This window comes from Nerophis lumbriciformis, linkage group LG06 (assembly GCF_033978685.3).
Source record: "Nerophis lumbriciformis linkage group LG06, RoL_Nlum_v2.1, whole genome shotgun sequence".
Taxonomy (NCBI): Eukaryota; Metazoa; Chordata; class Actinopteri; order Syngnathiformes; family Syngnathidae; genus Nerophis; species Nerophis lumbriciformis.
In genome coordinates this window covers 39,198,451-39,210,789 of record NC_084553.2, presented here as the reverse complement: position 1 = coordinate 39,210,789, position 12,339 = coordinate 39,198,451, and the positions used below count along the sequence as shown (strand labels likewise).

Here is a 12,339-nt window from a genome sequence, read left to right as displayed (position 1 = left end):
AAAATGAACACAGAACTGTTAAAGCATTTGAAAAAATTCAATAAAAGTTGGACAATAAGCCAGTTGCAGCAGGGCTCATTGTTATGCGGCCACAATTTATTTCAACGTAGAAGTGTTTATAAGGCCCTCCGCTTTATTTCATAGTTCTTGTTGAAATAAAAACCGATGAATCCGTATTCTGCCTTGCTTCACTTTAGCTATGATGTACCGCTGTAGATGCAGTTTTGTTGACGTATACCGACTTCACAGATAAGCCCCTCAGCTGGTTTATTATATCCGTTTACCACATTACTGTGATTCACTACCAGGAGGGGAACATTTTACAGTTATCCTTTGGAATACAAGGCCTCAAAGTTAATCTCATTATTATATATTTAATAGGTCAGTTCAGTATTACAGATAATCTCTATGGAGTCTTTTGAGAGGGTTTAGCATTAATGTAAGAATAAAATATGGGCTATTCTCACACACACACAAAAAGTGCTGCATTGGCTTTATTTTCAGAATAGTGCAGGGAATCCAAAAAATTGATGAGGTTGGTGAGACGCGAGTCAGGCGATAACAATTATTGTGCCACTACAGCACAAAAATACTCCAGCTTCAGCTTTAATCAATGTATCTTTGAATAAGAGGTGTTAATAAATGAATAGAGCAATATGGTTCTGGGACAATCCATCAAAATTGACTGAGATTGTACTAATCCCATGGATTAATTTCCGAAACACTGCTACCAATCCATTAGCTAATGAGCAGTAAAAATATTGTCATAAAATAATGCAATTTAAAAGGTTTGAAAAGGATATTTGCAGTAAATCATTCCACACTAAATAACTGTTTTTCTGCAAGAAAATCATACAATATTCACATGTTATTAAGCCTGTGTGGATAATGCAGGGAAGACAATGTGCATAATGATTCCAATCATTTTTCTTTGCAATTTTGTAGCAACTTAAGCCTTTTTACATGATTCGTTTCAAAGCATAACATGTACAAAAATGTCAGTGTAATACATCATATCTGCTATCCATAGAAGCATACATTGAAATGGGTCACTTGGGCCCATATTAAAAGACGCCTGTTGTCGTTTCAAACAGTGTACTTCTCCTCTCCTAGTCGCTGGGTTCTGTAATGGTTTATGTAGTTGCTGTGGAGCTCATTAAACACCTCACGGACTCCTCCCGCCAATCCTGCCTTGAGGAACTTGATATCCGGCTCCTTGCAAAGGTTCAGTATCTTGTAGATGCCCTCGGTCAGGTGCATCTTAATGTCTGGTCGCAGAGTAACCTGTAAAGAGACACGGGACAGGATTGTAAACTAAAAAAAAAAAAAAAAAGCTGTATGGCCTTATGACCCTCCAGACATAAAATAACCCAATGTAAAACATTTACAGTAAACCTTTGTTTATTGCGGTTAATTGGAATTTTTGCAAAATAGGAATTATAAATTAAAAATGTTAATGGCTCGAGCATAAAACAACTTCTACATACGATTGTAACATTATGAGAGCCCTCTAGACATACAATAACGCCCACATAGTCACCGTTATACTCATAAAGGCATGACTGGGTGCTGCCTGAGGCTCGGCCAATCGGTGGCCACAATACTGAACATCGCTCTAATTGGTTTGGTCGAATCTAGTGGTCAATACTTTTATAGTATTGATATTTTTAGTTAATTTTGACATGTTTATGGCTGGATATGCTTAATTTAGGCCAGGAATATGTAGAATATGCTTACAAAATTATATACAGTTAGGTCCATAAATATTTGGACATTGACACAATTTTCAGTATTCCAGCTCTGTACAACACCACAATGGATTTTAAATGAAACAATCAACATGTGCTTTAAGTGCAGACTTTGAGCTTTAATTTGAGGGTATTTACATCCAAATCAGGTGAACGGTGCAGGAATTACAACAGATTTTATATGTGCCTTCCACTTTTTAAGGGACCAAAAGTAATTGGACAAACTAACATAATCATAAATGAAATTGTCACTTTTTAATACTTTGTTGCAAATCCTTTGCAGTCAATGACAGCCTGAAGTGTGGAACACAGACATCACAAGATGCTGGGTTTCGTTCCTGGTGATGCTCTGCCGGGCCTCTGCTGCAGCTGTCTTCACTTCCTGCTTGTTCTTTGGGCATTTTCCCTTCAGTTTTGTCTTCAGCAAGTGCAATTCATGCTCTATGGGATTCAGGTCAGGTGATTGACTTGGCCATTGCAGAACAATCCACTTCTTTGCCTTAAAAAACTATTTGGTTGCTTTCGCAGTATGCTTCAGGTCATTGTCCATCTGCACTGTGAAGCACCTTCCAATGAGTTTTGAAGCATTTGGCTGAATATGAGCAGATAATATTGCCCCAAACACTTCAGAATTCATTCTGCTGCTTTTGTAAGCTGTCACATCATCAATAAATATAAGAGATCCAGTTCCACTGGCAGCAATGCATGCCACTACCACCACCATGCTTCACTGATGAGGTGGTATGCTTTGGATCTTGAGCAGTTCCTTCCCTTCTCCATACTCTTCTCTTTCCATCATTCTTGTACAAGTTGATCTTTGTCTCATCTGTCCATAAGATGTTGTTCCAGAACTGCACAGGCTATTTTACATGTTTCTTGGCAAACTCTAATCTGGCCTTCCTGTTTTTGAGGCTCACCAATGGTTTACACCTTGTGACGAAACCTCTCTATTTCCTCTGGTGAAGTCTTCTCTTAATTGTTGTCTTGGACACAGATACACCTACCTCCTGGAGAGTTTTCTTGATCTGACCAACTGTTGTGAAGGGCTTTTTCTTGACAAGGGAAAGGATTTGTCTGTCATCCACCACACTTGTTTTCCGTGGTCTTCCATGTCTTTTGGTGTTGCTGAGCTCAGCAGTGCGTTCTCTCTTTTTAAGAATGTACCAAACAGTTGGTTTGGCCACACCTAATGTTTTTGCTATCTCTCTCATGGCTTTGTTTTGATTTTACAGCCTAATGATGGCTTGCTTCACTGATAGTGACAGCTCTTTGAAATTCATATTGAGATGACCTCCCCAGATTACAAATGAATATACCACACTTGAAATGACATCTAGGCCTTTTATCTGCTCTTTGTAAATTAAATAAATGAAAAAAAAACACGGGAATAACACACACCTGGCCATGGAACAGCTGAGTAGCCAATTGTCCAATTACTTTTGGTCCCTTAAAAAGTGGAAGACACATATAAAATGTGTTGTAATTCCTACACCGTTCACCTGATTTGGATGTAAATACCCTCAAATTAAAGCTCAAAGTCTGCACTTTAAGCACATGTTGAATGGTTCATTTCAAATCCATTGTGGTGTTGTACAGAGCTGGAATACTGAAAATTGTGTCAATGTCCAAATATTTATGTAGTATGTGATAGTGTGTGAAAGCTGTATGGAGGGGTTATGAAGTATTTTGAATGCATAGAACATTCACAACAATCATTAAATAAATAGTGTCCTTCCTTTGTGGAAATTCCCTTAGAATGGAGGGTCTAGAAAGTGATAATCGAGGTAACAGTGTACCTTCACATTTGTTTTGATGGCCCACTGGGTGTAGAGAATAGAGCCTACTTTAATGGTCTATCATGTTGGTGAAACGTTTGAAACAGTAGGCATACCTTGGTAAAATGTCTCCTCTTTGGTTTCGGGCGTACATTAGGCTGCTAAGCATGCTCTATTTATTTCACCAGTATAACCATTGCTGGCGTTGGTTGTAGTTTGTTTTAGTCTTTGTTTTCTGATAGTACTGACAGTAACCATATGATTGCCATTTGTTGTGATATTGTACGCAGGCATGATGTTCTTCTTCCTGAAAATAGCCTACTTTCTGTATAAAATGTGTTGGTTAGAGATTTGTTATTGACAAAACACTTGTCCATTCAGCTATTATGGTACCAGCACCCCAACCCCTATTAAGAGGCAGTGAAAGTTTGAAGTTCCTTGGAATCGCCCAGTCGATCGAGCTGGATTCGGTTGTGTACATGGCAACCTCAGTCAGGAAGAGGGGGAGGGGACTACAGAATTTTGACCGTGATTGCAGTTCCATTTCTGGCCACATTTTTACATGTGGCTCCTTTAACTTATTTCCAGTGCAAATTAAATGCATAATGCTGTACCAGCTGTACGCTGACTAAAAGTTCTATTTTGATATTATTTTGCCTTGAGAAAATAATAAAATGTTAGACTTTTATGAGATACAGGTAGATAAACCAGCTTTTGTCTTTGTGTGTGTCGACAAGGCTAAATTACACTTTTCTTCATAAATGTCCATCTCTTTAAAACGCCACATTGCCAGCACGCATCAGACTGTTAAATGACTTAGACACCTCTTCCCCGCCTTTTCCATCCACTCATCCATTTACGTATCTGTCTCTGTGTCCCCTCTTCTTCTCAATGTGTTAATTCTACTTCTGCAAAACGCTGAGTCAAGTAGGCGTCACATTAATAGTCTGGTTGCAGAGCGGAGCCATGTTCGCGAGCCAGACGTGACTCACTGCCTTGAACCAACATCTAGCTCAAAGCTTAATTCCAGCACATATGGAGTAAGAATAATTATGAACCCCGTTTGTGGAGATTTGGGGAACAATTCATATTCACTTTGATGGAAAAAAAAACTTCACAACTCTTCTTCAAAAATGTGCTAAATGTTACTGTAAGCCAAGAGTGCTAAGTCTTTCGATCAGCTGAGATCACGCTGCTTAATGTGTGTGCGCGCGCATATGTGTGTGTTACTCACAGCTGCAGAAAACAAACCCTTGACAGGAATGACAAATGGGGTTTGGATTAGTGCATACATATGACTCTGTATGTTTCCATTGCTCCATCACCTGTTTAAATTATGTTCCAATGCTAATATTGTTTGTGTGTGTACCTTTTGCAGCTCTGTGACATAATGAGCCACCATGAAGGCTGACTGTCTGGTGAAGCCCTCAAAGGTGGAAGCAATGTATTGGTACATCCTTTTTACCAGCCGAGAGCACTCAAGGTGGACTTCTCCAGCATCACCTGGAGGGACACATGATGACATTGTTTGTCAATGCATTAAGTATAATAAAAAAGTAAAAACCACGCTCTGTACAACTATTATAAACTAAAAGGTGTCCAAACCAAAGCCATAAATCAAAGTCATGACCAAATTGGTTTAATTACAGTAGCAAATTATGGGTTTGTGGAAAGAAATATACTAATAAAGCAAACTTGGTTAACCACACTTTCCCCTGGAATGTTTATACTGGTTTGTCAGCAGTTTATAGTCACTTAAAGACTTATAGCAGGGCTATTCAGCTGGCAGCCGGGGGGCCAAATACGGCCCGGGAATGGGACACAAACATTTTTGCAACAAATTCCTAAAAACACTAGATCGTCCCTCTTGTATAGAGGAACTTGGACCACTGTAAAGACATTGGCAGATCCTTGCATTGACATTTAAAAAAAACCTTGCTAGAAAACAAAGAACACTGATTCAAATTTGGGTTCAAACTTGTGATTTACAACTGAGGTGTTCCTCAAGGCACCCGTGTAAAGGGGAACTGCACTTTTCTTTGGAATTTTGCCTATCATTCACAATCATTATGAAAGACATGACGACGGATGGATTCTTTTTTAATGCATTCTAAGTATTAAATACATTTGATCAAAAGTCAACTTACAATGGAGCTTATGGGAGCCGTTCAATTCTGCCTAAAGAGACCCTAAAAAAAACCTGCTCAGTGGCCTTGTGGTTAGAGTGTCCGCCCTGAAATTGGTAGGTCGTGAGTTCAAACCCCGGCCGAGTCGTACCAAAGACTATAAAACGGGACCCATTACCTCCCTGCTTGGCACTCAGCATCCCGGGTTGGAATTATGGGATAAATCACAAAAATGATTCCAGAGTGCAGCCACCGCTGCTGCTCACTGCTCCCCTCACCTCCCACGGGGTGGAACAAGGGGATGGGTCAAATGCACAGGGTAATTTCACCACAGCAGGGTGACACAAAAAAAGCGTTTACCTAAACTTGAATAACTTTTGAAATAATCAATTCTTTTTATTTTTCAGATTTACCAAGAAGAATTAATGTTCTAAAAGTTCAGAAAATTTCAACTTCGAGATGCCATGGACTACTGAACAAAAGACATTTATAGTTGAGGCCTATTTTCGGCTGAATTCTATCCACGCGGCTCAATTGCAATTTAAAGAACAGTTTGGATGATGTGAATTTCCTGCCCACGCAGTGATCTACAGATGGGTCAACAAGTTCCGAACCCATGGGACTGTTAATAACCTCAATCGTAAAGATACTAACAGACAATCACACTCTGGACGACCGAAATCATCAAGGACACCACAGAACGTTGATGCAGTCAGAGACTCTGTTGTTCGCAGCCCACGCAAGTCTGTGCGTCGACGAAGTCAGGAGCTTGGAATGAACCGGGAGTCTGTGCGGAGAATTTTGATCGTAGATCTCGACCTCTATCCTTACAGGATACAGATTAAACAAAAGCTTACACCTGCCGACATGAGGAAACGAGTGATCATGTGCCAGTGGTTTTGCGATAAGATTGACGCTGCGCCAGACTTCCTTGACAATGTCTGGTTTTCGGATGAGGCACATTTTCTGCTGTCAGGTCATGTGACCTCTAAGAACAACATCTTCTGGGGTAGCACACCCCCTGAATACTGTCTGCAAAGGCCATTGCACTCTGTCAAGTGCACTGCATGGGTCGCCATCTCCAAACATGGCATCATTGGACCATTCTGGTTCGAGGACGACAACGAGCGGTTTGTGACAATCAACACCGAGCGATATGTTCAGGTGCTTGGCAAATCCTGGACAGCACTTGGTCGACGAAGAGGGGTTGTCAGGGACCTCCAGTGGTTCCAGCAGGATGGTGCCACCCCCCACACCGCAAACGAATCATTTGCATGGCTACGGCATCGTTTCCCTGACCGACTGATCAGCCGCAGGTGGGACCTGGAGTGGTCGCCGCATTCACCGGACTTGAACGCCCCATATTTTTATCTGTGGGGATACCTTAAGGACAGGGTGTATGGCAACAACCTCCAGACTATCCCTGATCTGAAGGCAGCAATCACAGCAGCAATAAGAGCGATCCCAAGAGAAGAATGTGGGAGGGTCATCGAGAACTTTGCCCGCCGGATCCAAATGTGCTTGCAGCAACGGGGAGCTCATTTAGAGCACATTTTTTGAGCACCAGTTAAACAAAGAGTTTTTGTGGTACAGACTTGAAACTTTAGAGATGTCTGCTACATAGACTTAACCTAATTTAGCTGAATTTTTGTGTTAATCTAAATAACATTTTGGAAGTTATTAGATTTTTATTGATGAACGCTTTTTTTGTGTCACCCTGTACTTTAACTTTTAACTAAAACTTTTCTTAATGTGTAATGTCTGCAGTCATTAGGATACCGACTGCGAGGATGTTCATATATTATACATCATATTTTTAGATAAAAAATGTCTCACCATCTTCGCAAAGAAACGGGGCGGGCGGGGAGGGGGAGTGTATGTGTGTTTGTGTGTGGGGGGGGGGGGGTTGCTTTTGTGTCGTCCTCACCAGTTCCAGGTCCTAAATGGTTGTCAAAGTGTCCAAACTTGTCAGATTATATTCTCAGCCATTTTTTTCCAGGTGAGAAGCATTTATGATCAACAATAAACTTGCAAGAAGCAGGGACTCAAGGAGCAGCAGACCACTCGATGATGTAAACAAAGGCACACCCGGAAACGATCACGGCGTCGCTCTAGTTTGTCTGCTTTAGCGCTTATAATAAAAATATGACTAATATTTGGTTATAATATTCAAGTCACGAAATGTAAATTGAGTTTTGTTGGTGCTTTTTGAATGGTTATTTATCGGATTTTATAGGCGAAAGAGTGGAGCTCCCATTGGCTACGCTGTAAGCAAACTTTGATTCACGCTTAATTAGAATTAATTAAAAAAAAAAAAAATCCATCTGTCTTTCATATGATTGTGTACAATAGGCAACATAAAAAAAAATGCAGTTCCTCTTTTAAGTCTTTTCCTTTTTTTGTGATTTATGTATCTAAGGTGTTGCAGTAGCTTGTTTACTTCAGATGCTGTCAGTAGTCATTTGTTCTACTTATTTAGTTATACTAGTACCGGTAGTGTTTGTCAAGGTTCTATTTTAGGTCCTCTCTTTTTCAACATTTGGCCTATTAACTGGCGGGCCGTGAGTTCAGTTAAAAAAAACATGTCTTATATTTTTGCGGCAGAATGCATTTGCATCCCTGCAGGGGACAAAAATATAATTTTATGTGGATGTAGCCTTCACAAGTTCCACAGCTTTACCATCCCTAAATGTGTGGCATCATTCCAAGTGTCTCCAATTTTCAAGAAGTGGTTATGGTTGTAAGCTATTTCGAACATGCATACAGCTACACTATGGTACATCACATATTTCCAGTTTCTCATTACAACATGTCCGAAAAGGAGTAGAAAGAAGCAGAGCTAATTTAATCCTACCCCTTTTCTGTTTCCAGGCAATGTCCTCCCCATTTGTTTGTTCACTTTTTGTGCTCAAATTGTTACACAAACAGATAAATAATCAATAAGTTATAATAAATAATTAAGTAAGTTGTGATTCACATAATGAGATGAATACAATTCTCATTTTCAAAAAGGCTTAAGATGTTTATCAAGATTCTTCTTTGTACTTTGTATACACTGAGTACATACTCATTCCATAATTGTGTGAATGCCCAAGCATTCATACTTATACAATTATACACCAAAAAAACTATTATTATTATTCTGCCACAAAAGTTTGCCGGAGGCCAGAGCCCACAGTTTGCATCCGTTCGGAACCGTTCAAATATCAGAACGTTCGGCTCGACCAGGAATCGTGAACTCCCTCCAAAAAAATATAAAAAAATATCGCAGATTACCCAGAAATCCCAGTTTTCCGGGACACTTTGCCCATTAAAAATAAAAGGGCCATTTTTCGAACTTGCACAATTCCCACATTTGTGCCACAAAAGTTTGCCGGAGGCCAGAGCCCACAGTTTGCATCCGTTCGGAACCGTTCAAATGTCAAAACGTTCGGCTCGACCAGGAATCGTGAGCTCCCTCCAAAAAAATATCAAAAAATATCCCAGATTACCCAGAATTCCGGGACACTTTGCCCATTATAAATAAAAGGGCCATTTTCCGAACATGCACAATTCCCACATTTCTCAACCGATTCGAACTGTTCCACACTCCACTCACCTTGGACGATCAAACTACCATTTTCAAAGTTTAAAAAAAAATTCAGTTTTCCAAAGCCCTATTTTCACCACTTGCTCGAAAGCTTTCTCAGGCCGCATTTTTCAACCGTTTTTGACCATTCCACCTTTAAAACATTCATCTTAGTTGGTACAACAACGTCACTTGTTTTCTTTTCGTACAAATTACCGGTTTTCCCCAAATTCCAGGAATTCTGAAATACCCATTCTCAATTCAAACCGTTGCGATGTCAATTTTCAACCGATTCTGAAAAATCCAACACCAACCTATTTATCATCTAGGACAATTGTGGTAGAATCAATATTTTTAAAAATTCCCGGTTTTCCTGAAATGTACAGAAAATTCCCATTCAAATGAATGGATGTATTCATAGTCTACAATGCTCTAAATTCTTAGAATTTTTTAAACCCAATTCCGACCATTTAACGATCCACACACACTGCTCTTCCCATATATCAAACGTAAAACAGGTTTTTCCTTTACCAAAATTCCCGGTTTTCTGGTAATTTTCTCCCCATTGCCAAAGAATGGGAAATATACAATCGACTGTATATCCGACATTTCTCATGTGATTCAAAACATTCCAACATCCACACACTCCACTCACCCTGGACATTCAAGCCAGCATGTGCCCCGGTTCCGAAAATTCCCTGATTACCCAGAATTACCAGGAATTTCCCTCCATTAAAAATGAAGGGGCAATATACACACCTCTCCATATCCCACATTTCTCAACCGATTCAAACCGTTCCAACATCCACGCACTCCACTCACCCTACTAGTATGCTAACAGTTAACGTGCGCTGGAAATAAAATCCCTGCTCAGACAAAAATCTGCCATTTCATTTCATGCAAGCCATGCTCAGTATTGTTAGTGGTAAAATTCTAAATCTACCTGTATCACTGTCTCCTCCTTTCTGCCGACCCTCCTGCATAATGGAAGCCACCAGACGGTAAAAGACGTTTAAGAAGGATGGCGCTGTGTTCACCATCACCTGAAAGCACACACACACAAAAGAAGAAAAGAGGACATCATGCTTACTAAATAATACAACACAGAAAAAAAAGATGAGAAAATATTCAATATTAAAAGACAAAACATTTGCTTAAATTAGGTATTAATTCACCTTCGTCATCTTCAAATTACTTTTTTAGAGGGTGTGAGACTATAATGTGAGATCATATTATATGTTTTTAGGGGTGTAAAAAAGTTTGAGCTGCCTCACTGGATCAGAGAAAATTGATAGCTGTAATTTTGTCGGTAAGGACGTAGCTTGGAGTGCCAAAAGTCTCTTGTGTGACTTCAAGCAGACCACTGATTCCACCTCTGCATTTCCATGCATCTTTAGTGGCCTATATGTTTTGCATATCTTATACATTATAACTGCACGTTCATCTTCAGGGTTTCTTTTATATTTGTGTTCCCCGAGTAGTACAAGGTAGACTGAAAAAGGGTGACGAGAGTGAAAGCATTTTGACATTAAGGAGAAGGTGGACGGGTACAATTGATCTCTCCAACTCAAAAGGTTTTTCCATCAGCAAAATGTCAGCACTCAAACTCCCACTCTTTGACCTATCACACTTCTGCTAAATCTCCTGTACCACTCAGCCTGCATTGCGCACTCCAGTCACATATTGCCCTTTCGTCTCCTGCCTCCTCCCTAAACACTGCATTCACTTCTCTACCTCCAAATTTTCCGCCTTTGTCGCCATTGCCACAGTTTAACCTCCCCCTCCCACCTTCCCGCAACATCCACTCTGCTGCAGGCTTTCACCCTGAAAAACATCTGATGTGAGTTAGCAAGTTCTTGCCCTGATATAAGTGGCTGCAGATGCACTATTTGTCCATGTGTAAACCAAGGAAAAATACTGCATGATTTTAACCCAAACTGTAGTGATGAAGGTCAGGAACATGATTTGCAACAATAGCATTTTTCTACAAGGTACCAAATTTAACTGCAGACACACACACACACACACACACACACACATATATATATATATAAATATACTGTATATATATATATATATATATATATACTGTGTGTATGTGTGTGTATATATATATATATATATATATATATATATATATATATATATTATTAGGGGTGTAACGGTACGTGTATTTGTATTGAACCGTTTCGGTACGGGGGTTTCGGTTCGTACCGAACGAGTACACATACTAGCAGCGACCGGGCTAGGACAACATGTAAAAGCCAGAGCTAGAAGACCCTCCTGCCTCGTTAAGATCTCCTGTTTGGGAACACTTTGGCTGTGCGAAACAACAATGGAGAACGGAGGTTTGCCGACATTGTTCAGCAGCTGCTTCTGACAACATGTCAAACGTGTTGCACCTTTCCTGCTTCCGGCTCCCAGACCGTAGTCGAGGAGCGCAGGGGAGACACTCCTCCAGGGCCGATGTATTCTCGGGGGCAACACCCTTCACTCTGACCGGCAGTGGGTCTCCACAGCTCCGGACTCCAGGGTAAATGACGAGTCCGGCGATTAGTTGCAAATCGTGGCTTTATTGAGGTCTTGCACACAGCCAATCCAATAAAACACTAGCCATTCCCCGCACTCATGCTACCGCTCCCTCACCCACACACTCACCTCACATGCTGTCACATATTAAAGGGCCACACACACACACACACACACACATACGCTACTCTCATAACACATGCTAACCCATTTGAAGCGTCACCACCGCATTCAAGCAACCTCTCCTCGGCGAGTCAGGCAGGGCTATCACCCCTGTTCTGCAGCAACTCCACTGGCTACCCATCAAACATCGCATCCACTTTAAAATAATTCTCCTCACTTTCAAAGCCATCCATAACCTCTCTCCATCATATCTCTCTGACCTGATCCATGTCGCCACGCCCTCACGTTCCCTAAGATCCTCTTCATCCATCCATCTCACTGTCCCTTTATTTAAACTGTCCACCATGGGTGCCCGAGCTTTCAGCCGCTCTGCCCTACATCTTTGGAACTCTTTACCACTGGACCTTCGTGACATACATTCAAAATCCCTCTTCAAATCAAGACTCAAAACACACCTATTCCTGACTGCC

The 12,339-nt window shown here is 40.7% G+C and overlaps 1 protein-coding gene across 2 annotated transcripts in view; it reads right to left on the bottom strand.

Moving 5' to 3' along the window:
- urb2 (URB2 ribosome biogenesis homolog) overlaps window positions 1-12,339 on the bottom strand; it is a 39,261-nt gene continuing 26,922 nt past the window's right edge. The window contains exons 9-11 of one of the 2 annotated variants that reach the window (XM_061964287.1): window positions 10,161-10,260; window positions 4,893-5,026; window positions 1-1,284 (exon numbers count right to left, since the gene is read on the bottom strand). In XM_061964287.1, coding sequence (XP_061820271.1) covers window positions 1,087-1,284; window positions 4,893-5,026; window positions 10,161-10,260 — 432 coding nt within the window. In that variant the 3' untranslated portion in view covers window positions 1-1,086. The remainder of the gene's footprint in view (window positions 1,285-4,892; window positions 5,027-10,160; window positions 10,261-12,339) is intronic. The other variant, XM_061964288.1, reaches the window with a different exon arrangement.